The sequence below is a fragment of the Anopheles funestus genome, chromosome 2RL (genome assembly GCF_943734845.2).
Source record: "Anopheles funestus chromosome 2RL, idAnoFuneDA-416_04, whole genome shotgun sequence".
Classification (NCBI taxonomy): Eukaryota; Metazoa; Arthropoda; class Insecta; order Diptera; family Culicidae; genus Anopheles; species Anopheles funestus.
This window is the reverse complement of record NC_064598.1, coordinates 90,416,324-90,439,605: the sequence shown is the minus strand read 5'-3', so window position 1 is coordinate 90,439,605 and position 23,282 is coordinate 90,416,324. Positions and strand designations below refer to the sequence as shown.

At 45.4% G+C, this 23,282-nt stretch overlaps 3 protein-coding genes across 4 annotated transcripts in view; 1 reads left to right on the top strand and 2 right to left on the bottom strand.

Moving 5' to 3' along the window:
• Positions 1 to 23,282, bottom strand: part of LOC125765666 (uncharacterized) — a 291,187-nt gene that overhangs the window by 10,333 nt on the left and 257,572 nt on the right. The window contains exon 1 of one of the 2 annotated variants that reach the window (XM_049431039.1): positions 7 to 1,434. The exons of the other annotated variant lie outside the window; for it this stretch is intronic. The gene's annotated coding sequence lies outside the window, so the exon portion shown is untranslated. Of the gene's footprint in view, positions 1 to 6; positions 1,435 to 23,282 lie in introns of those variants that run through there. 2 annotated transcript variants of the gene reach the window in all.
• On the bottom strand, positions 2,146 to 9,039 carry LOC125765645 (nuclear pore complex protein Nup205). The gene is made up of 5 exons (XM_049430998.1): positions 8,876 to 9,039; positions 5,634 to 8,764; positions 2,809 to 5,557; positions 2,570 to 2,746; positions 2,146 to 2,486 (listed from the first exon to the last, which is right to left on the bottom strand). Exons 1-5 carry the CDS (start codon positions 8,883 to 8,885, stop codon positions 2,284 to 2,286), a joined length of 6,270 nt encoding a protein of 2,089 aa, XP_049286955.1. The 5' UTR covers positions 8,886 to 9,039; the 3' UTR covers positions 2,146 to 2,283.
• Positions 18,256 to 23,025, top strand: LOC125774993 (uncharacterized). Its single transcript, XM_049445373.1, has one exon. It carries the CDS (start codon positions 18,256 to 18,258, stop codon positions 23,023 to 23,025), a length of 4,770 nt encoding a protein of 1,589 aa, XP_049301330.1.

Here is a 23,282-nt window from a genome sequence, read left to right as displayed (position 1 = left end):
GCCTACCTGTTGTGGTTGTTGTTGACGGTGGTGATGCCCTCGGTGGAAATCCGGACGCCCCGTTAGGCACTGCATAGTGCCGCAACCGAATGCGACCGCTATGTGGCGTGTAGTGTTGAGGTTTTGCCCCCCAAAAAAAAATTATGCTGCCTTCACTCTACGCTGCTTCGTTGCGCTTTCGGGGATTTCTCTATTTAGCCGATTTTCACTGCACTTCACAGCACCGTCACCTTCATCAGCACGGATACATGAACCATTTATTTGCTTTTATGCTATCGTTGCTCCCATCACACCTTTCGACACAGATGAAACACCGACCTTTTTTTCTTTTCCTTCACTTTTCGGCTTTTCCACACCGCGCTCGTAACGACACAGCACACCAACAAGGCACCACACCGCGATTGCTACGATGGTTGATGAGAACAGTCGACGACGAAAACGGACCGTCGATGCAACCGCGACCGAACGAGGATGCTATCGTTCAACCTCGAGCTTTTCTTCGAGCGCTTTTCCCCCGCTCATCGGTAACGATGGTGCACGGTTGGGGTGACAACGACGGTATTACGGCAGCGAACAGTAGTAGCAGCGGAAAACACGGCCAGCATCATTGCGCTCACTATCATTTTCACTATCGATGGTTTTCGCGCTTTCCCGGTGGCACTCGCTTCATCACCCACCCTAACGCCCTACCCCTAACGGGTGGAGGGGGATGACAAACGTAAGCGCGAGTGGGCGGGCAACGGGAGGGAAAAACAGGTTGCTGTGATTTGAACTTCAAGCACTTGTTCACCTTTCGCGTTGCGAGTTGGAAAAATACGGACAAATCACTGCAGCACCAGTTTTGCAACACTAAAAATGCATCCGCCTGTGAAACGTACGAACCGATTGTTACGATGAATGGATGAGCAGCTACGAATTTTCGTGTTTAAAGCTTGTTCTAGAGACAATGAAACGCTGGATCACGGCCGTTCACGGTCACGGGATTTTTTGTTGATGTCTTCCTCACACCCTGCGTCCCGTTGCGCTTGCCTTTCCACGGTGAATCAATCAATGGACGGGTTTGGCTTTTCCCGAGACGTATGCACTTATGATCCGTGCGCTAGCTAGCAGGGCGAATTCGTAATCTAGTTCTTGCACTCGCACGCGTATATGCCGTGCGTTTTTCTTCGCGTACCGAGCCAATTGCAGCGCGAAACGGGGAACCTATTCACAATAAAAAAATAGAGCTGCGTTTGGCGTTGACAGTTGGGCGTGTGTTTGGAATTGGACTACGTTTATATTGGCTAGTTCGGGCATCGTAGCGAACGAATTGATTTATGTGAATTTCGAAATTCACCGTTTTTTTTGTTATTTATACGTTTATTATTTACGCATTAATTATTTATTGTTATTTCCTTTATTAAAAACTAGCTGAGCACGCAAAGTTCTAGTTTTGCTTGTATAAATATGTTTTGTAGGGAAAGTTTTCTAGTGGACATTTTTTTATGTTTAGTTTTTACATAATCAATATTTCTTTAACAAATCTTGATTATTATTGTAGATTATCGGAAAACAATTTTAATCGTGATCTGTATCGGTAAGAAAACTCTTCCGAGGCTCTAGCGCTACAAACAATTCTCCTGAGGCCTCTCGTACGTTTGCCAAATGTTGATCCAGCGCGATCTTGAATTCCTTCCAATTGTCGATGCTTGTTTCTGATAGTTCACAATTACAGGATGTAAGATTTAAGTTCTTTTTCTCCTTTTGCAAGCATTTCTGGGTTTAATTCACTTAAACCCTTTCTATTTGCAACCCTCCTCCCTCCTTTCTTTGCTTTACTTAGGATAATTAGTCCTGCGTACGGGGTACGTTCAGAATGTGATTTGATACTCGGTTCTCAGACGGATTTACAATTCTGTGGGCCCTACGCGGACATGTCGGGCCTCAAGCGGGAAAGCAAACGGGGTCCCTATGAAATGGTTAGATTGAACCAGAGCCGCTTCCACATGTACCAACGGGTCGTGAATAACAACCTCAAGGAAGTCACCTAATGAAACGAAATGTACTTAAAATATATATTCTCATACCTACCGAATGTACATCGAACATTTCATATAAATCGGTACAGCCGTTTCGGATGAATGCATCAACTGAAAGCATTAAACATTTCTTCCATAATTAGAACATTTTATTTACTTATTCACATACATTTTCGCTAATTGAGGCGATTCTTATCAGCGGCTAGGGGGCTAGGAAAAACATTATCAAATTGTCATTTTAAACACTATACCGTTCCCGTCCTGCTTACTTCACCGGCACGAACTGTATGGATTGTTTAATTCGTCTAATAAACGACACTACAAAACCCTTTTCGGATTGTTTCTGTTCCATCTCGATCAGCTGCTTGCAGAACGTTTCGTTAAACACACCGATAAGGGTCTTTTTCAATGCGATGATGTCTTCGTTCGATACCCGCCAGCTGGAATCCGTTTGGTCGGATTGGAAATCTAGAGAGCGAGAAGAGAAAAGTTTTTTGTTTTCATTACATTTGCCTTTGCCAAGGCTGTTCCGGGTTTACTATTGCACTTACTGTGTCCGGTAAAGGTCGAGCTTCCGACGCGATTATTTACGGGCAGAACACGCAACATGAAAAAGTCCAGATGTGCCCACAGGATGTACAGATAGTGCTCGATAATGAACACACTGCGTTGCAGCTCTTCCTGTTTTCCATTTACACGCTCCGTTAACAAATTATATTGTAATTGAACTGCAAAATATGAAAGGATTCATTATTAACAAAATCGATTCTACATTTCTCTGTGTACTCACTATTTTTATCTAAGTCGATACTTGGCAGTGAGTTGCGTTGTTGCTGTAAGCTTTCCAGCACACTTCGCTCCTTGTGGTAAAAGTCCACCGTACAGCGAAGCTGCGTGATCACGACGTACAGACTGTGTGGCACATCCGATGACGACGTTTCCGTAGCCGAGCGGAACGTTTCCTGGCGCATCAAGGCAAGCGATGAGGGGGCGGTCGCTTTGGTTGGCGTTGAACCAGCGCCCGCTGCTGACGTACCATCCGGATTGTAGTGTGGTGAAAACAGTACATTAATCGTACGATGATCAACCACATGGTTCGAGATGCAGTTGCGTGTGTACAGAGCCAGATTAGCCGCTACCTCGAGAAAATATTTCACGTACTGCGATCGTTGCTTTTGATCATTTCCACTCGCGGCATTGTTATTCAGCGCGCTGCCATAGTTAACGCTGCTACTAATACCCATACCACCACTACCGTACGGCTGCATGATCATACTGCTCTGGTGCAGCTCTTTCAAGTTTTGCTCCGAAACGATAAACCGGGGCAACAGTGCCAGCATAAACTTTTGCATCCGGTACAGCTGCATACCGAAGGCTTGATTAGCGTTCGGATCGGTTAGTTCGTAAATTTCCTGATTTGCCGATCGTGCGATCAGGTTCGTTATACCAGCAAGCTCCTTAAGCAGGCCCAAGTTCATACTCGGCGAACCGGCCCGCAGCACCGTTTCGATCATATCGCTATGCGAAAGGAAAAAGTGAATGATCTGGCTGAGGGCAGAATTGTTTTCGTGTCCCAGCGTCGACAGGATAGCATCGCAAAGGTTCAGCGCAGGAAACAGAATCTGTTGAAAGCGCGCCTCGACCGGTGGGATAAAAGAGGACGACAACGACGCGGATGCGGCAGCCGCTGCTACCGCCATCGCGGAAGCGTACGATTGCTGCTGGATATTGCCACCGTTCAGTATCTGAACGTCCGGATGCAGATCGTACACCTTCATACTGCCCAACACACCCAGGATGTGTTCCTCCAGCAGCATGCGGGCACCGATCTGGCAGCGGGCAAAACGCGTCAACAGTGCCATCTTCGATTCGTACACATACAAAGCCCGGAAAGTGTTTGGATTGGTTTGCAGAATGCGGCACAGATCACCGTCCCGCTTTAGCAAACTATTGATTATGTGTGACAGGTAACCGTGCCGTGCGATAAACTCCACGATGTCAATCGACGCATCCATACTGAGCAGCAGGTCGAGGCAGGACATGGCTAACATTTTACAGATATCGTGCCCGGTCGTACAATCCTGACAGATGACATCGATCAAATTATCACCGAACGAATGGAATATGTCCATTATCATCGTCAAGTGCTTGTAATCTTCCGTTTCCGTGCCGAACGGTTTCCGTCCAGCATTGCTGATGGTTTTGTTGAGGAAAGATCCCACTTCTTCCTTATCACCTTCCAGCTTCTGACTGCGCTCCAAACTATCGCGATTGCCCTTGATGATGTACATGTAGTTTAGCAGTGCTACGTACAGATTCATCTTCAGCTGTGGCGATCCATCGCTGCTGATCAGCAACCAGTCGAGAATGTTTTTCAGTATAAACTTCAGGCTAAGTGCATTGGCACGCTCCAGATAGACGTACGTACCACCTTCCGGTCGGTTCTGTGCACTGGTGTTTAGCTCACCATTTAATCCATTTCTTACACCGGCCCCAGTGAGACTCATACCGTTCATGCTACCATTCTGATGCCTTTCCGATATCAGATGCAGTGACATCTGTTCCGATTTGAGCAAAAAGCAGCTTCGCAAATTCACCATCAGCAGCGAGATGGTCGAGGAAGCAATGTTTGCCAGCTCCGGGATGATCTGTTTCGGTACCGCTTTGCTGAGCATTATCTGCAGCAGTTCCGTGATGATGATCTGCTTGGTATCGAGGGACATTATCATGGTCGGTGTAACACACACCAGTACCTCCGCCACCTGACCCCACGCCTCGAGGAACTTGATGGTGGATGAACAAAGGCTGCGCTGTGTGTTTAACTCGAGCGCATACTTGAGGATCGTTTTCACCTCCTGCACAACGTGTGCCCGCTGGCCGGTAGCGATCGTTTGTACCGAATCGAGCTCATCCCGCAGAATGTCGTGCAATTTGCGCGTATCGATTAACCGCATCCGCGTCGTCTGGGATACGGGCATTTCGCAGTTTTGCAGCAGCTCGTGCAGGACCGTTGCGTTGAAATAGTTCCACGCCGGTTCGTCGAGCTGTTTGATCGTGAAATCGACACAGTCGAGCAAGATGCACAGCAATCGTTTGGCCGTTTCACTCGACTCCTTTGTGGCGGCGATCGCTGTCGTCGACAGATCCGCGGTAGCATTGATCGAGAAGCTCATGTTCGTGTTGGTGTAGTAATCACCCAGCCCCGCCGTTACCGGTTCGACCGTGGGAGCGTTAATAATTTTAAGCAATATTTTACAGATTGTTTCAAACTGCGTTGCCTGATTGCGTTCGCTCGTTAGCTTCAGCTCGATAACGATTGCTTTCAGCAGGAACGTCATCTGGTTCAGTAGGAACGGGTTTTTCGCATCCGGAAAGGGTAGGGATGAGGTGTGCCGGCAGAGAAAATCGCTGCACGAGCGAAGAAAGCGTAGAAACACCTCCGAGGTATGGTAGTTGCGACAAATTTGGTACAACAGTCGATACGCGTACTCCATTACTTTGTTGTAGCTGGTCGAAAGGACATTTCCGCTTTTGATGTGCTGGAAAGAATCCACGTAAAAGATTAATTTTCGTATTCTTTTGTTATTGTTTTCTGTTTAAAAAAAAAAGACTTACTTCCAAGTGTTTATCGAGCAAAGTGATGAGCGATTTTGAACAGTGACTTGGAAAGTTCATAATTCCCGGTTGCTGCAAACTTGTCAGATGTAGATCCTTTCCAAGATCGAACCCTAGCAGGTAGTGGGCTAGATTCGGCACAATCGGTTGCTGTAAGCACTCCTGAATTAGTTGTATTACAGCCGTCTTAATGCTTGTAGTGATGAATGTTTCCGTCGAGGTAGCTTTGGACGAGAGTTCCTCTTCCATTGCTCCGCCACCGATTATCAGGGCCGCCTCATTCATCTGTTCCATCAGCGGCAGTGGTTCGGCTTCTTCCGTAACATTTAAATCTGCCTCGAGACACTCGACGAACCCTTGCCTTATTTCGTTCTTCAGCTCATCGGTCTGTGTGACCAGACCGAGAATGAGCTGATTAACGTCCGGCAGGGTCATTATGATCGAAAGGATGCGTAACGCTACAAGACTATTCTCCGGTAGCCACGTGCTGTAGGTAATGTGCTTCATTATGTTCAGCATGTGATTAGCTGTACCGCTGCGTGGATTAACGCCCAGCAGTAGTTTGTTGATGCCGTTCAGATTCACCGGGCTGGGCGTACTGAGGTGCATGTTGAAGAACTCTTCCTGCAGGTTCAGTGCCTTTTCGACGATTTGTAGACAAAGCAGGGAAGCTACCTCGAGCGCACTCTTGCCGGGAAAAGGTGTGTAGGAATCGAAACACACAACCGACTCATCGACGATGTGCAGTATGAAGCGCAGCAGGTCAGATTTTGTGTTCAGCTGCAGCATAATACGGTACGCCGGAGGTGTACGGCCTTCCTTCAGCTCTTTCATTAGATTCACATTCGCCGGATTGAAGTGAAAACTGTTCACAAACATGTACACGATCTGGAGACACTTTTGCGCCAGTTGCCATTTTTCTGCACCATCCTTGTAGTTGCGGCTAAACAGTCGCAACAGCACGGTATTCACCACGTACGACAGATACGGATGGATGCCGGGAGCTCGCGATCCTTCGCCCAAATCTTCCGGAATGGCCGTACTCATAAGTGCCGCGAGCAAATCAAGCATGGCTTGCGTGAGCGGAAACGTTTCATTGCGACTTTCGACCTCCTCTAGTTCCGATATTACACCACGCGTTTTAAAATTGCTTGTCGACGGTACCGTGTTGATGATTTGCGAATCTTCCAGATTGTGCCAAAGCTTGATCGCATTCTCCAGACTACCGGCCAGCGTCGCCAGTGTGCGAACGATCTCCGCCTTCAGCTGAATCGGAACGGAACAACTGATGAGCCCTACCAACACATTCAACGGGGCCCATTTGTCACTTTCGCACAGCGCAATGCGGGACAGCTCGTCGTGCCGGGCAACTGCTTGCACTACCTGCAGCACAGCCTGCAGTCCGAGCAATTCCTGAGGGCTAATACTGCGGCAAATCATACGATTCCGGTACACCGTTTCGGACTGTGGGTTCTGCTCCTGTCGGAGGTTGAAATAATATTCGCTGAGCGAGTTGAAAAAGTGATCCCACGAGACGGTACTGCTGCCGGAATAGGCACTGCCCTGTTTGAGCAGATTGAATGCGCTTCGGGCAGCTTGTAGGTTGCAGCTGAGTCCGGCTAACATTTTGAGGTAGGGAATGAACAGCGTTGGTGGCAGTAGTTCACCCGCCAGTCGGATGAACTTGAACAAACACACGGAGCGCGACGAAATCCGGTGCCCAGGGAAGTTATGGGCGAACTCCGTCGGTCCCCAGTACTCCATGCTGAGGTGCAGATGCTGGCGATCATTTGCGTACAGCTTTCCCACCGACAGCAGCAACATTTCAAAGTTCCGACAGAGATTGTTGGGTGGTTCGATGCCCTGCTGCTGATAAACCTGAACCGTGCGTGCCGTCTCATCGGCACGGCCCCGAAGTTCCGTCACCTTCGAGTGCATCAGTTCGATGAAATCGGCAAACAGCGTATGCAGACGGCGGAAGAAGAACTCCGTATCGAATATGAGTTCGCTTTCGAGGAAGGTGTAGTACATGAAATCGAAAACCTTACCCTGAAGCGCACCGTTGACGAGCAGTTCGTCCTGATCGATCATTTTCGATGCATCCTGCACGAGCGTTTGCGGTGCTAGCCGAAGTGTGGCAATCGACAATCCGAATGCGAATAGTGTTAACGCGTGTAAACCATCGTTTTCCCAACCGTTCGAAAGTGCGTCCATGAGGAAGTCGATGTAAAGGTCGTCTTTGATCATGGGCAGCTTGCGGACCAACTCTTCGCCGTCTTCCCTTCGCTGCAGTACGCTTAGATCCAGTGCGTACAGTAATGCCATCTGCAACGTTACCGTAACATCATCGATTCCACCACTCGATTCGGTGCACTTGTAGCCGCGTAAGTACTGCACCAACTTCATCGTGGCATTTCGCGGCAAGCCGGACTGGGCGGCATAATAGTAGATGCACTGGGCCAACAGGAATCGTATTTCTTCGAACAAATCTAACACCTGCCGGTGGTGTCGAGGCGGTCCAAGGGCACGATTTGTTGTCAGAATGTCGAGCTCCTTCGTGATGTCCAGCTCTTGCAGCAGATCAATGATACGCTCCAGAAGACCGTCCGCAACCAAACCGTCGGTGTAGCTGGTCACGATTTGTGTCACCTCGGGCGGTGCATCCGTACACCACGATACACCGGCACGCGATTTGAGCAGCTGCTTCAAGCTTGCCACAAGTGATTTCCGTCCGTCGTAGTACAGCAACACTGCTACCAAACCGCGCGTCAAACCCGGATGGTTTATCGTTTGCTGCTGGGAGGTGCACAGCAGTTCTAGCGCCACATACTCGTTCATGTCGAACATGTCCGATATGATGATACTCTCGTCGACCAGCTCTTTGGACAGGATGGTGTGACCAAACTCGGGCAGCGTAATACCCTCGGTAATGCCCTGTTTGATCGCTTCGCGACATTTCGCGTTTTTGGGTGGATTTTTCAACAGTGAGATAAAGTTCTGCTTGTGCTTACGGAGCAACGCTTCCAAACTGGCGACATGGGACGTATCGGTGAAATCGGCCGATGGAAGCAGATAGTTTTCAACGTTGTTTAGCAAGCATTTGTACGGTGTCCACAGATCGTCAGGTGTTGCTGCGGGAAGCCAAAATTGCGGCACCATTAAAGTAAAGCGTTTGTTGATTCATGATTCCTAACCTCACAATACCGGTTTCTATCATATCGGCTGCGATTGCAACAACTTACCGTCGGCCATCGTATACGCACTTAACTAGACCGCAACCAGAACGTTGTAGAGCACTAAGTTATAGTATTGTTAACGTTTATAAATCAAGAACGAAACTATTTCTCTGCAAAATAACCGTTTTAAGACCGAGAAACAACCCGCACACAAACAGGCGGCAAACGAATCTTGCTTTCTTGCTTTTTTTCCAATGTTTGTGCTGTCAAACTTATGCACTTGGTCGCGCATACGGTCATGCGTTAATAATGTTTTGTAAAGTGCTGAATAAACTTTAGATTAAATAATTTTATTTTATAAAACACAGATAAATTGTAAAAGTTATTATAATAAAAAACCAAAGGGTATGTGTTGAAATCATGTATGTTTTGAATTAGAAAATAAATTTAATTCAGCCAGCAATCAAACATCGAATAAACATCGCTTACGCCGCTGGCTCTCATGGCGATGTTTTTATTTGAAACAACGCGTAGGGAGCTTCTATCTTTTATTTGGGAATCTATCCTTACACGATTTAAAATATTTTGTACTGGAAGTCAGTAAATCTTCAATTTCCTTAAGACCTTTTAAACAAAACAAAGTCCTAAAAAGTTTTTCTGGAGGTATTCGATTTTAGAATGCTTGCAATTAAACTCATTTCATTGCACTAATCTTCTCTTGCAGAGAAGCTCGTACAACGTTCATGGTCCGCTTCGAAGCATCGCGCTTAGTGCTTTCCACAAGATCTATGATAAGCATCGAAAGCTCATGATCAGAAGCCGTTTCCCAGTGTTTCGCCCTTCCTCCTGAAGTCCCCCGGCCGACGCGGCGATGTGTGGCGACAGCGATTTCATCAATAAAAGTCATCGTTTATAAGTGCTGATTATATAAAAATTTATCGCTTATCGCACGGATATAATGTCAGAGAATCAATTAAAACCGCGACATCACATCACGAAGATGCGTTTCGATCGAGGTGGACCGTTTCTGCGAACGTTTGCAACAGGTTGTGCTGCTGGTGGTGCGCGGTCACTTTACCCATCGTGTAACCATCACACACCGAAGGATGATCACTGAATCACGATCCTTCGCTTATGCGGTGGTTGATAGGTGAGTAGGATGAAGAGGAGTCCGTTATGAAAAGAGCCACGAATGGGTTTCCTTTCTTCAAAACTATGCAAATTAAGAACGAATCGATTAAAGCAGTGAGTTTAACCTAAATCTGCGCTACATACATACAATTGGATTTAGTACCTACGAAATTAGCTTGGGTTCGTTGAGGACTGCTGCCAGTAGAACGAATAACATACAACCCAGCATTAACCTTTTACCAATGCAATACTCCTTTATGTAGAAAATTGAAATTCCTGCACAGCTTTTCGAAATTATTTATTGTGCATGAACTTCATCAAATTGTTTGGTTCGTACTGCAATAATGTACCAAACTTAACGATCCACTTTACATCTTGGTATTAGAAGCGACTGGGATATTAAGAAGACTTTGCAATTTCTTCACACCTCGATGGGTTGGACTGAAGCTCAATTTCAAACTTTCGGTACCACCAGCATTACCAGTGCCCCACGAGGTGGTTAATCATCCCGATAATTCAGCGCAACTGCCTCGGGGGCTTACAAGACCTACACCAGTAGGCGAATATTTACGGTCATTGAGGTGGTTTGCAGATAAATCTACCTTCTGGAAGTGATCGGTCTGCCTACCAACCGAACACAAACTCAGCTCGTGAGAAGAATTGGTACCGTAATACTGACCGGCTTGGTTTACTGTAACCAACGTACCGAAGACCTGGAACGATCCTCGAGCAAAAGCAAGGTACGGCGATATCCGTGAAGATGAATGAAACGAAATTGTTTGTCGCAACACCGATTTGGACAATCTTTGCAGATGGAAGAGTTGGATAGTATCTTCGCGTGAAAGGTGACTCCCGTCGAACTACTGAATTTATTCGATATGGCGATTAGCCCATTAGGCCAAAGGTTGAAGACGATAGATCTTGCGGAGGTTCACTACACTGTCCGGTGCATCATTGCACTTTACCCGTTTGGGTGGGTACAATGCACAGATATTGGCAGTAACTTTTGCATTCAGAAAGCTTTCAAAGTAATGAGAACTATTAGAGAATTATGGGAATGGTAATGAAGTTTGATAAAATAGTCTAGTAATGGTATTAAACACAATATGAATACTTTTTGAGTTGTGTAATAGACAGAAATGCAAATTGCAATTGCAGTTGCTGATGTATAAAACGGATCGAGAATAAACATATCAAGATGCCTAACCTTAACAAGAAACCCGGCCCCGCTTACGAGCTCTGTTTGGCATATCAAGATAAATCGTATTGATATCTCTTGGTGCTAAAAACTACACTCCCGATGATGGAACTGGCAATACTTGCGATAAAATCCGCGAGTGTACAATTTCTAATGATCTTTATCATTGACACTTTTAAAGTAACTCCGTAGCTTTAGTACGATTTTGCCACTTTAGACTAGACTTGACGAGGTGTTTCTTGGAAATTCTTGCTGTAACAGAAAAAGGAAAATTGGGTCTTGTCATTTGTATGAGATTTACTCCTTTACATCTAGCGAGATAATTTAAAAAATTCGAGAGTTAATGTATTGTTCTTAAATATACTAAGAAGATCGAGATGCGTTTATGATAGTGGGTGCACTACTTGACTTATACTTATAATTATACTTAACTCCTCTTACAATAGCAGAATATAAGTAAATCATTAGCAATTTTTTATGTTTCCAGCAAATTGTTATCACAACTGTTGTAAAACAATATAAAAAACGACTTAATAAACCGCTCAGCGTATGTTACAAAAAGCAAAATAATAATTTAAAAAAAGCTTCACTTCGCGATCTACACTTTAAGATGAATCGTTTGTACCTTTCAAGCAGCGTAAAGTCACCATTTGTCATAATAAATTTTTAACGAGAAGAAAAATTAATTGCACTCAACGCCAGCTACTGGCAGACAATGCAGAAAAAAAATGTTGTCATATTTTAGATACCACGATCACTAGGAAGCGCTACCTCAAAATGGCAACACGTTAGTAGGTGACTTTGGGAACTGTATGCGCCAAAAAAAAAACACACAAAAACCACCCCCCTCAACAAAACCCATTTATCCGGCACGTAAATCAAATAGAATTTAAATTCCTAAATTTAACCCAACGGTTACGCTTTTGTTCGTACAGTTTCTGATGTTTCGTGGCATAATTCATTTCTGCACCATGCGCAAATCAAAACCGTCACACCTCTAAGCGCGATTCTGATGCCGCCCATCAGAAGTGGTGCGAAAAGTGCTGGTGCCCTGCTGCCTAATTGTGAAGCTACCCGATGGTAGGGGAGTCACCGTGACAAACGGTTTCGCACGGGATAACTTATTGTGTGCCGGTTGTATACGCAATTGGGCCCGAACCCCGGGAGCAGACCGTATAGTACGGTTTGCTTCGTTTGTTGTGTCACCTGTCAAATCGTTAGTAAGTCCACTAGCGATGGTTTTCGTTTGCAAACTTCTAGTGGGAATGAGGAAATTAAGGTCGTGTTTTGACAGTATTTAAAGAAATTCAAGTTGGTTTCAACTGTAGGTAGATTAAACATGTTTTTTTTATCCTTTTCATCACATTTATTACTTTCTTTGCATACATTGTGGCGCCGAGAGTGGGTTCCATGTCAAGAAGTCTTATCGTGCATTTGTCTTTCGGACATTCGGTCCGCGCTTATCCAGACAGTCCGGGGAAATGCGATCACAACACTTCAGAAAGCAGAAAGGCAGATAAAGAAAACCGAAAACAAAACAACAACAACACCTGCATATCCTTATTTGGGGTTTCTGCCTTAAGCTACGCACCAGCTCTTTTTGTGTTTCATTCATTCGCGGTACGAACGCAGCGCAGACGATGCTCTCATTAATCTGCCCACCATCAGACACACACACACACACACGAAGTGCATCGTGAAAGATTGACGATCTGTTCACGCCATCGGGAAAAGGTGGGAGAAAGCAAAAAAAGCAAAAAAAAACCTCCAAGTTAAGCCAGTCCGGTTGGGGTACACTCACTTACGGGCAATTAGCGTGACATCCATCGCGAATTGATAGGTTTGCAAATTTAATGCACTCGGTGCATTGGGTGAAGAGATGGAGTGCACTTTTTTGGGGTGGTAAGTGATTGCTAGTTTTTTGTTTGTTTTTGTTTGCTCGCAAGCAAGTGGGCGGTGCCCTTTTTCGTACCGGTAATCAAATGTGGATGGGCTATAAACCGAAAATGAGAGTGACTAAAATTTTGGTGTACAATAAGACAAAAAGGGAGTTTAAAATTGACCGTTTTTATAAACGTTATAATCGTAAAGTTAGCGCAGTATACGAGAGCATAAAACCTTTTTTTTCTTCTCTTCCCCAGTTTTGTAATGAAAGTTAGGATAATTAAATAATATCACTAAATATCACGAATTTATGGCGAATACATTTAAGGGTAAATAACTCGCTGTTTCTACGAGCGAAAGGTGTTTACACTTCCTTTCGATTCGTGAAAACAGATAGAATCTTAATGACTTTGCCTGTGACTGCCTAGCTGCTTAAATTTGGTGCTAATATGGGGCAACTTTCTTTTTCCTTCCAGTGCATCCAGTGCGATAGTAAATTTTTGCATTCCACCCTTTATGTCACCATCAAAAATGCACTTTTGTACGCGATTTTGGTCTCTCTTTCTTTTGCTCTTATCTTGGTTGAGAAGTTTGGTGAAGTTTTATCCTGTTCCGGAGGGTTGAGCAAAAAGGAAAGAAAAGAAAATGGAAACCACCACGCGCTAAATGCATGTATGCAAATATGTTAATGATTCGTTTTAGGCGTTTCGCCTGCTTTCTTTCAGGCTGGCTGTGCTACAGTGTTGGCGCCAACGTACGCGACAGCGGAAAGGAATTCTTCATCAAGTTTGAAGGTGAAGAAGGAAAGGATAAACGGAGGGTAGGAGGGGTTTTTCGCGTCCAGGCGGAGTGAACGATTTGTGATTGCATAATTGTTGATTGGTCAAACAAATTAGGCCAAACTTGTCAAACAACCCCGACTCCGGCGGGGTGTCATCTTCAGGCGCTCGGACAGCGCAAACGTGACGAGCGGTTTGAAACGTTTTTAGAGCCTGTTGGTGAGTTTTACATGCCATTCCGCTGCATAGATGGTGCGAATTATCATTAAGAAAGCTGTGCGAGAGGTGTTTAAAGGATGGCTGTAAAAACAAAGAAATAACTTCCGAAAAATCAGACATCAAATTTTGGAAGATTGGAATTTCAAAGAATTGGTCTGTGAGCATAATTTTGAAAATTTCCTTCCAGCAAAAATAAATATCTTCCACATTCTACAAAGCGCTCCAAGCAACAAAGAGCTAAATGATCGGATATCTGTTATCGTCTTCTCGCGGTCGTCTGTGCTTCATTCGGCAGGCGTAATACAAGCAGCTCAGTTGAGGCTGGTTTACGATCAGGTTTTTTTGTTTAATTTTGTTTTTTTTTGAGTTTCAGGTTTTACACGAATTTCTCATAAGTGTGTTTGTGTGTGTGTGTGAAAGTATCACGGTGTGCATAAAGTTCTTCGGTGACTCTACTGGCCGATCAAGCCTTGGGTGAGTTGTACGATCGGGTATAAGGGTCATTTTGTTGGGCTGTCTTGACTGCATGGATGGGGAGCATATTTCAGCATGTCGTTCGATTTTCACTTCAGAAACATTCGATCCGACGGCATGATCATGCAATCACGTTGTAATCCGATGATCGAGAAATTTGATACAGCAATCTTGCCATTGAAATAATACAGGAAGAAACATGCTTTTAATTTCAATTACTCAGAAAAGGTTGTAATAAACTGTTTTTTTAAGTATTGTAAAAAAATGTTTTTTCACAGTGTTGCTGTTAAATTACATAATTCAGAATGAAGCGATAACAAGAGTTTGAAGGGGAGATAAAGGAGAGATAAATCTACTGACGTTTGTCCAAAATTATCGACAACCAAAAGTGATGAAAGAACATACTTAATACTACTAATATCAACCGACCCGAAGACAAATTGAAAAATGGCAAATTTTTCATGTTCAGAAAAATAATGTTTTACATAAATCTTGCCCTTAATTTTCTTCAAATAATTTGACAATATTTCTTGAGGAATTTGGTAAAAACTTTGGACACTGACTTCTTTATTGATTTAAAAATTATGACCAGATATTTCAGAGATTTTAAGCGCCTGACGATAAGAAGAGCTTAAGAGGAAGAATAAGGTAAACATATAATATTTCACTACCCGAATCAGACAGCATCTCGATGACAGATAAAACAATTTCCATTCGATAAATGTGACGACAATTTATAGAGAGAGAGAGAGAAAAAAACCACACCTGCATCCGTTTGCCGAAATTAATCAAACAAACGGCGGAAATTCAATACTTCCGGCCATTGGTCCGGTTGTGACAGCTTCTGTCTGCAGCTACCGTGCAAATGGGGCGAGAGATGCCTAATGATTTGGCGATGGTTTTGTCATGCTGCCAGACAACCTTGAGCCTGTGTGCAAAATTGTTTTTTCACCTGTCCGGCGATTACAGCGCCGTTTAGATAGGATGATTCGGGTATAGGCGAGCATTAGCGAACAGGTCGATTCATTAATCATCATAAATCATGGCCAAGTGCTTCCAGGATGTTGCGAAGCGTTTGTGAACCGCTTTCCAAAACGGAAACTAGTGTGCAGAAGTGGTTTTTTATTTTCGGTGCAGAAGGAAGAAAATGTGCTAAAGAAGTTTCATTTAATGGTTTTAGTATGAACGATCCATCCAAAAATGAACGAAATATATAAGCAAAATATTTAAATTCAATCAATTAAACTGTATTTTACAGCAGCCTCAAACATTGTGGTTGTAAAGCGTTATTTGATTGATTTAAATATGAGTTCCGAAATGCAACTCCCATTCGTAGTGGACTGATCCTCCCATTTCGGTGCAATAATCCACACCGATAAGGTAGCACTGTCGGCATCATAAATAAGATTTAAGTAAAACCATTTCATTCCGTTTTGGGATGAGCGTGACGAAAGCAAAAGCCATAAGATAAGGGAAAATATTTCGATTATCATCACACCGGCACCCAACTGGTAGGAGGCCCTACCGCTCGCGATGAACCAATTTCAATCAATATCAATAAATTCCGAAAACAATATTAACGGCGTGTAAAATGGTAGTAAAATTTTACCGTCAGCAGGCTACCAGAAAAAAAATAAACCTTGAGGGAGCACATTTTATACGTTCCACGGTTTTGTCAGCTGCCATGGCCGTTGCATTCCACGTTTGTCAACACAGCACGATAAAGATGCATCCTAAAACGAAATATGTACCTTTCCATTCCATCCCCCGTTACAAACCCTTTAATCGAATTCGAATCGTGTTGATTTTGATGCTAGACATTGCTCGTGCCTGTGTGTGGTAACAAGTGGCCAAATCAGCGGGAACAGGTTACTGTCGTTGCACTGGTGTCATAAATAAAAAAAAGGGTAGAAAAACAGGGTTGTTTGGGGAAAAAGGGCAAGAGACAACGGGAACAGGGAAGGGTGAAAGAAGATGATCATCGTTCGATCACGCACCAATTCAATCGTAGGCTCCCCGAAGGAACGCACGTGTTTACGCAAGCGCTCGGTCGCAACATTAAATCCACCCGCTTTTGTCCCATGCCTAGGGGGAGGCTGTAGTTGGGGTTTGGTGGGTGGGTTTGGTAAGGCAAGTGGGGATGAAAATCCCGAAGATGAGGAGTTCGCTGGATCGATGAAGCATCAACGCTTTTGTCGCTTCGTCCCCAAACCAAACGGCAATAATTAATGTCCGCGGCACAAACGCATAGACGCGCGTGCGAGCCGATTTGTTTGTATTAGTTTGTTGCCGTGGATCATGGCAGGGCAGGGTGGTGTGGTTAATTTCTGGCATGTCGCTACAGCTTAGCTGAACTGTCAAAAGGTACGGAGCATCTACTCATCTTCAAGGCGCCAAAAACCTACCCTGAATCCGAAGCCGATGAAAGATGGCGCCATCAGCCGGTTCCCAGAGGTTCGGTGTGGTGTTTGACTTTCTTGTTTCGTTTACGTTTGAAGGTGATTGATTTTGGAGTCCCAGTTTTTTCCTTCTCCGTTAGCTCCATAATCCTAAAGCCAGATCAGGCCGGAGAGAGGGAGTACACGGTTGAGACGTGTGTAGCATTCCGGTAACATATCGGTTGATGTAGTTTTCCAACCTTTTTTTTTTGATATTACTAAACGTGACCTTCAAGGTGCCATTCGTTTTCGGGTGACTATTAATTATGGCCAATCCGAAGACTGAACTCATCCTTTACCTACGGTCCGGTGTTTGGAAGAGGGTACACAGCCCTTTTGGAATGTGTTACACGAGGTGAGCTAGAAGACAACAACAAAAAAGCAACGAACGAAGTACATTCCAGGGCAGTCACCAAATAAAAAAAGGGCGGTAAGGGCACTTCGATGTGCCGAAGCTAGATTTTGGAATTTGAGCTTTGCGGTATGCTTTGTGATCATTTTTCATCCGAAATCTATAAACCAAAAAGGGTGTTTGACACCAGACCTGGCGTCTAAAGGGCCCGTTCGGTGGCACAAGAATGGCGCCGGGTGTTTTATGGAATGTGGGCGGCCGGGGAGCTTTGAGTATTTGACCCAAAAAGAGAAAATTATTTAGCAACTAGAATTAATAACGATCAAACTAGTGAGCTAAAAAAAATAAATCTAAACCAGTCGTTCCAATTGTCACCTTTGCTATTAAAGAGTATTTGATTTAAATGGTCAGTTTCAATAGGTGTTATGCTATTTGGGTATTTTTGAAATTGGTAGTTGGGAGCCAAGTATACCTCAGTCGTAAGGACACCTTGGCTTCCTGAAACGTGTGCACAAATACCAATATGAATAAAGCAGAGTGCAAGTATTGAACTTAGTGAAAGGACGTGTTTTTTCTTTGCTCCCGAAATTCGTACTTGTGTCCTCTCTTGCAAAAATATACAGTCCACTCGAAGAACAGTTTGGTCCTACGGAACCGGATACGTTGAAAACCAGTGTGCGTTATCTGTGCCTTTTCGCGTAAAATCGGTTTATGGAACATCCACAGTCGGATGTTAGTGGCGTGACACGTGGTGCGTCGCTACCGAGCCAATAGAGTAGCACTATCCGAAAAACAAAAGACCGTAATTCGGAAAGTGTGATTCGTCGGATGTCAGCCCGAAGGCATTCCGATCGAAAAAAGTGCGTATTCAGTATAGAACCGCGTGCAAATTAGCTTGGCGTGGGTTTTGCCTAAAGCAAATGGCGGACCGGCGCAAGTGAAGTAGTGTGAGTGTGCATACGTAGTGTACAATGCAATCACCGTTTACACGGTCAAAGAAACTGAAACGAACACCAGAAAAACAATCGACATCTCATTCTCTAGAACCAACACAGCAACAACAGAAAGTAAAGAAAGATTCCAACAAAATGGATGCTCAGTTGAAGGTTTTAGTGAAGCAACGCGAGGCAGTGCGTCGAAAGCTAAGTCGTGTGAGTGCAGCCTTGTGTGATAGCGATGAACAACCCAACACCAACGTAAAAAACGTGCGCTTCCTTCAGCTCCAAGAAAAGGCTTTAGCAAACGTGTACAACGAATGCAATGAAGTGCAGAATAAAATCTACGAACTACCGCTCTCTGAAGCCGATGACGAAGAGCAGAACGATCAGTACATCGAGTTTGAGAAAGTGTTTAACGAAGTTTCGCTGAAGTTGAGCATGTGCTTAGATTCCGTGCCCAAAATGGAGGCAGCAGCTCCAGTTGTGCCATCGATCCTGCCGCAAGCTCAGCCCTACCTTCCACCGTTGAAAGTGCCCTTACCGACTTTCGATGGATCGTATGAGAAGTGGTACTCATTCAAGGCTATGTTTACTACCGTAATGAATCGATACCAGCAGGAAGAACCAGCCCTGAAATTGTTCCATCTCCGGAACAGTCTGGTCGGAAAGGCGGCAGGTATCATCGACGACGAGCTAGTAAACAACAACGATTATGAAGCAGCTTGGAAGATCCTTACGCAACGCTACGAGGATAAACGGGTTGTCGTAGACAAACACATAGAGAACCTCTTTGGTCTAACCAAGGTCAGTCGCGACAATGCAGCAAACTTGCGTAAGGTGATCGACACCTGTACTAAAAACGTCGAGGCGTTGAAAAATCATAGTTTTCCGGTAGACGGTCTTGGTGAGCAAATGCTGGTAAACCTTATAGCCAACAAGTTGGATAAGAAACTAAGGGTGGCGTGGGAAACTAAACAAAAGAAAAACGTGTTTTCAACTTACGCTACATTGATCGAGTTTTTGGAGGAGCAATGTAGAATTTCAGAGAAGATAGACACCGGCGTGAAACCTCCGACGGAAGCTGCGAAGCCAAGGGCAGTGGCAAAAACGCTAGTTGTCGGTGAATCTCAGCAACAGGAAAAGTGTCCAATATGCAGCGCCATGCATGAACTAAGACACTGTGAGCTTTTCAAGCAGAAGAGTGTCAGTGAAAGGCACGAAATAGTGAAACGGTGTGGCGCTTGCTTCAACTGTTTATCGAATGGTCACCGCATCCGAGCATGTCAGTCTGGTTCTTGCCGTCGATGTGGCAAGAAACATCACAGCTTACTCCACGAAGACAACCCTAGCCATGTTCCCGCTAGTGTAGCGCCAACGTTCGTGCCTGCTGAAGCTCCGACCACCTTGTGTGCAAAAGAAGTGGATCCGGAAAGACAAACCGTGCTCTCGACCGCAGTTGTTTTAGTAGACGGTTTGTGTAGTACGCCATACCCGTGCCGAGCAATTCTGGATTCTGCATCACAACTAAACTTTGTCACCGAACGATTTGCTAACCTTCTCTCGATAAAAATGGAAACCACGGACGTCATCGTAAGTAGTTTAAATGGTAATAAAACACGTTTAAACCGTAGGTTGCGCACGACGATCAGGTCTCGTGCCGGAGACATTGTTGCTGAACTGGACTTTCTAGTGACCCCACGAATCACTGGTGAACTTCCATCGAAGTCTTTTGACATATCACAGTGGCCCATCTCGAGCGAACAGGTGCTGGCCGACCCTACCTTCAACAGAAGAGGACCTGTCGATATGCTGATTGGCGCCGATTGTTTTTGGAATTTGATGCAAGATGGCCGATGCGAACTCGGTCCTAATCGACCTGTGCTGCGATACACGAAGCTAGGTTGGATAGCCGGCGGTGTGATTGCGAGTGATACGACGATCGTTGCGCGCACACTTTGCCATACTGCTGACGATGAGTCGCTCATCGATCTACTGAGGAACTTCTACAAGGTAGAATCCTGCGACGAGCCCCGCTCTTCTCCGAAGGCGGACGAAGAGGTGTGTCTGGAACATTTCCAACGCACTCACGAGCGAACTGCGGAGGGTCGGTATGTGGTTCGACATCCCTTCAACGAACGTAAGGGCGAGTTAGGAGACTCGCGTGAAACAGCGCTGCGACGTTTTCTGGCTCTGGAGAGAAAACTCGACAAGCAGCCGGACCTAAAGGAGCAATACTCGCAGTTCATCCGAGAGTACGAGAAACTCGGACACATGCGCGAGATTGTGGAAGCACCGAACGAGGATCCAGGGTCGGTGTTTTATCTACCTCATCACTGCGTGCTGAGGCCTTCAAGCACGACAACTAAACTCCGAGTCGTGTTTGACGGGTCGGCGAAGACGTCAACAGGTGTTTCGATAAACGACGTCTTGATGACTGGACCAACAGTCCAGAACGACCTCACTGCAATTTTGCTTCGTTTCAGAGGTTTTAGATACGTCTTCACACTCGATATTCCGAAGATGTTTCGTCAGGTGATCGTCCATCCGGAAGACACTAGGTACCAGCGAATCTTTTGGAGATACAATCGGAACGATCCACTTACAGTAAGAGAGCTGCTCACGGTTACGTATGGCTTGGGACCCTCTCCATTCCAAGCAACCATGGCGCTCAAACAAGCTGCAAACGATCATCAGGACGAGTTCCCGAGGGCTGCCGAGGTGGTCAACAGAGGAACATATATGGACGATACACTGACGGGCGCCAATACACTTGCGGAAGCATGCCAACTACAACGAGATGTGACAAAATTGCTAGCGAAAGCTTGTTTCAGCGCTCATAAGTGGTGTGCTAATCATTCCGATATCGTTGCAGGAGTAGCAGAAGAGTTACGAGGAAATTCTTTTGAGGTTACCGACAACACCTGCAAGACGACCGTTAAGACGTTAGGCATTACATGGAATCCGTTTGAGGATTGGTTTTCGGTATCCGTTCCTGACTTCGACAACCTAGAAGGAATGACTCGTAGAAGACTTCTGAGTCAGCTGGCCAAGATTTTCGACCCGCTTGGATTCTTTGGGCCAGTAATTACATACGCTAAGCTGATACTACGAGAGGTCGGCGAACTGAAAATCGAATGGGATGACCCAGTCCCAACCGAAGTCAACGAGAAGTGGCAACACTTCCGAACCGAGATGACAGCGCTGAGGGAAGTCCGAGTTCCAAGATGGATTTCCTGGGAGGATGTGCTCAAGTTGGAACTGCAAGGGTTCGCTGACGCATCCGACCAAGCCTATGGTGCATGTTTGTACATACAGGGATCTTTTGCCAACGAGGAGTCCAGGATGCAACTGATTTGCAGTAAGTCCCGAATTCTACCGAAGAAGAGAAATCCGAAGGAGAAGGCCATTACGACCCCTCGAGCTGAACTATTGGCGGCACTGTTACTAGCAAGAATGGTCGTAAAGTTCCTGAATGCTAAGGAGCTTCAAATTGAGTCTGTTCATCTATGGAGCGATTCAAAAATCGTCTTGTCTTGGCTTAAGAAACCCCCGGAGCTCCTGCAGACGTACGTTTCAAATCGGGTAAGGGAAATTCAACAACTCGACCAATCATTCCACTGGCATTATATTTCCACTTACGAGAATCCAGCCGATTTGATTTCCCGTGGAGTCACGCCTAAGAAATTGATTAGTTCAACGATGTGGTGGCAACCGTGGCCACTGCAACTCATCACCAAGAATGCGGACGAATTGGAAATACCAGACAACGAGCTACCAGAAATGCGATCGGGAGTGACGTTGACTATGACTGTACCTTTCGAACGTTTCGCGATGTTTGAGAGGTTGAGCAGTTTTACAAAAATGGTTAGGAGTATGGCCTACTTGGTGCGTTTTGCTAGGTTCATCAAGTCACGCAAAACGGAGCTGGTAAAGGGTCGACTCACAGCGATAGAGATGCGTACAGCGACGTACGTAATTGTGCGGATGGTTCAACGCGAAGCTTTCCAGCCAGATATCCTCGCGCTGATGGACGGTGCAAACAAAAACCGTCGACTAAATGGACTGAAGGCGTTTTGGGATGCCGACGATGGCATTTTACGAGTAGGGGGTAGAATTAAGCGAGCTCTCATACCATACGATAGTCGTCACCAGATGCTGCTACCAGCTAAGCATCCTGTCACCGAGGCACTTATTCGTGAACTACACAACGACAACTTGCACATTGGACAAAGAGGTTTGCTTGCAGTTGTACGTCAACGGTACTGGCCACTGAATGTGAAGAGTATCATCCGTAAGGTAATACGAAAATGTATCGTATGCTTCAAGGCAAATCCATTGAAGACGACGCAGATAATGGGTGATTTGCCGTCGTATCGTGTTCAGCCAGCACCTGTCTTTGCGAATACAGGTGTGGATTACGCTGGTCCCTTCTTGATTAAGTCTTCCACAACTCGCAAGCCACAAATTACGAAGGCCTACGTCTGCTTGTTCGTATGCTTGCAAACTCGAGCCGTACACGTGGAATTGGTCTCGGACTTGACGACGGATGCCTTCCTTGCAAGCTTGCGACGATTCACCAGCCGTCGCGGATACCCGAAAACTATACGTTCTGACAATGCAACCAACTTTGCAGGGGCCAAAACGGAGTTGCATGAGCTTTGGCGTATGTTCCAGAACGAATGCGCCACGAAGAAGATCACCGATTATTGCACTGACAAGGGTATTGACTGGTCGTTCATACTACCTCGAAGTCCGCACTTTGGTGGTACCCAAGTAGCCAAATTAATAAAAATGCAACCATAACGCTGCTTGCAGGCTGCTTAACGAAAAAACGAACCTTGCCCGAACCTTGGGGTCGTTTAAACTGCACACCGTACTCGATGGAACTATGGAGCTTGTTAGTGGTCGGTTAATGGTTCGTTATGGAACTATAAGGTCCATCAATAAGCACACGGTACTCGATGGAACTATGGGGCTTGTTATTGGTCGGTTAGTGGTTCACAATGGAACTACAAGGTTCAACAAGAAGCACACGGTACTCGATGGCATTTTGTTTACAA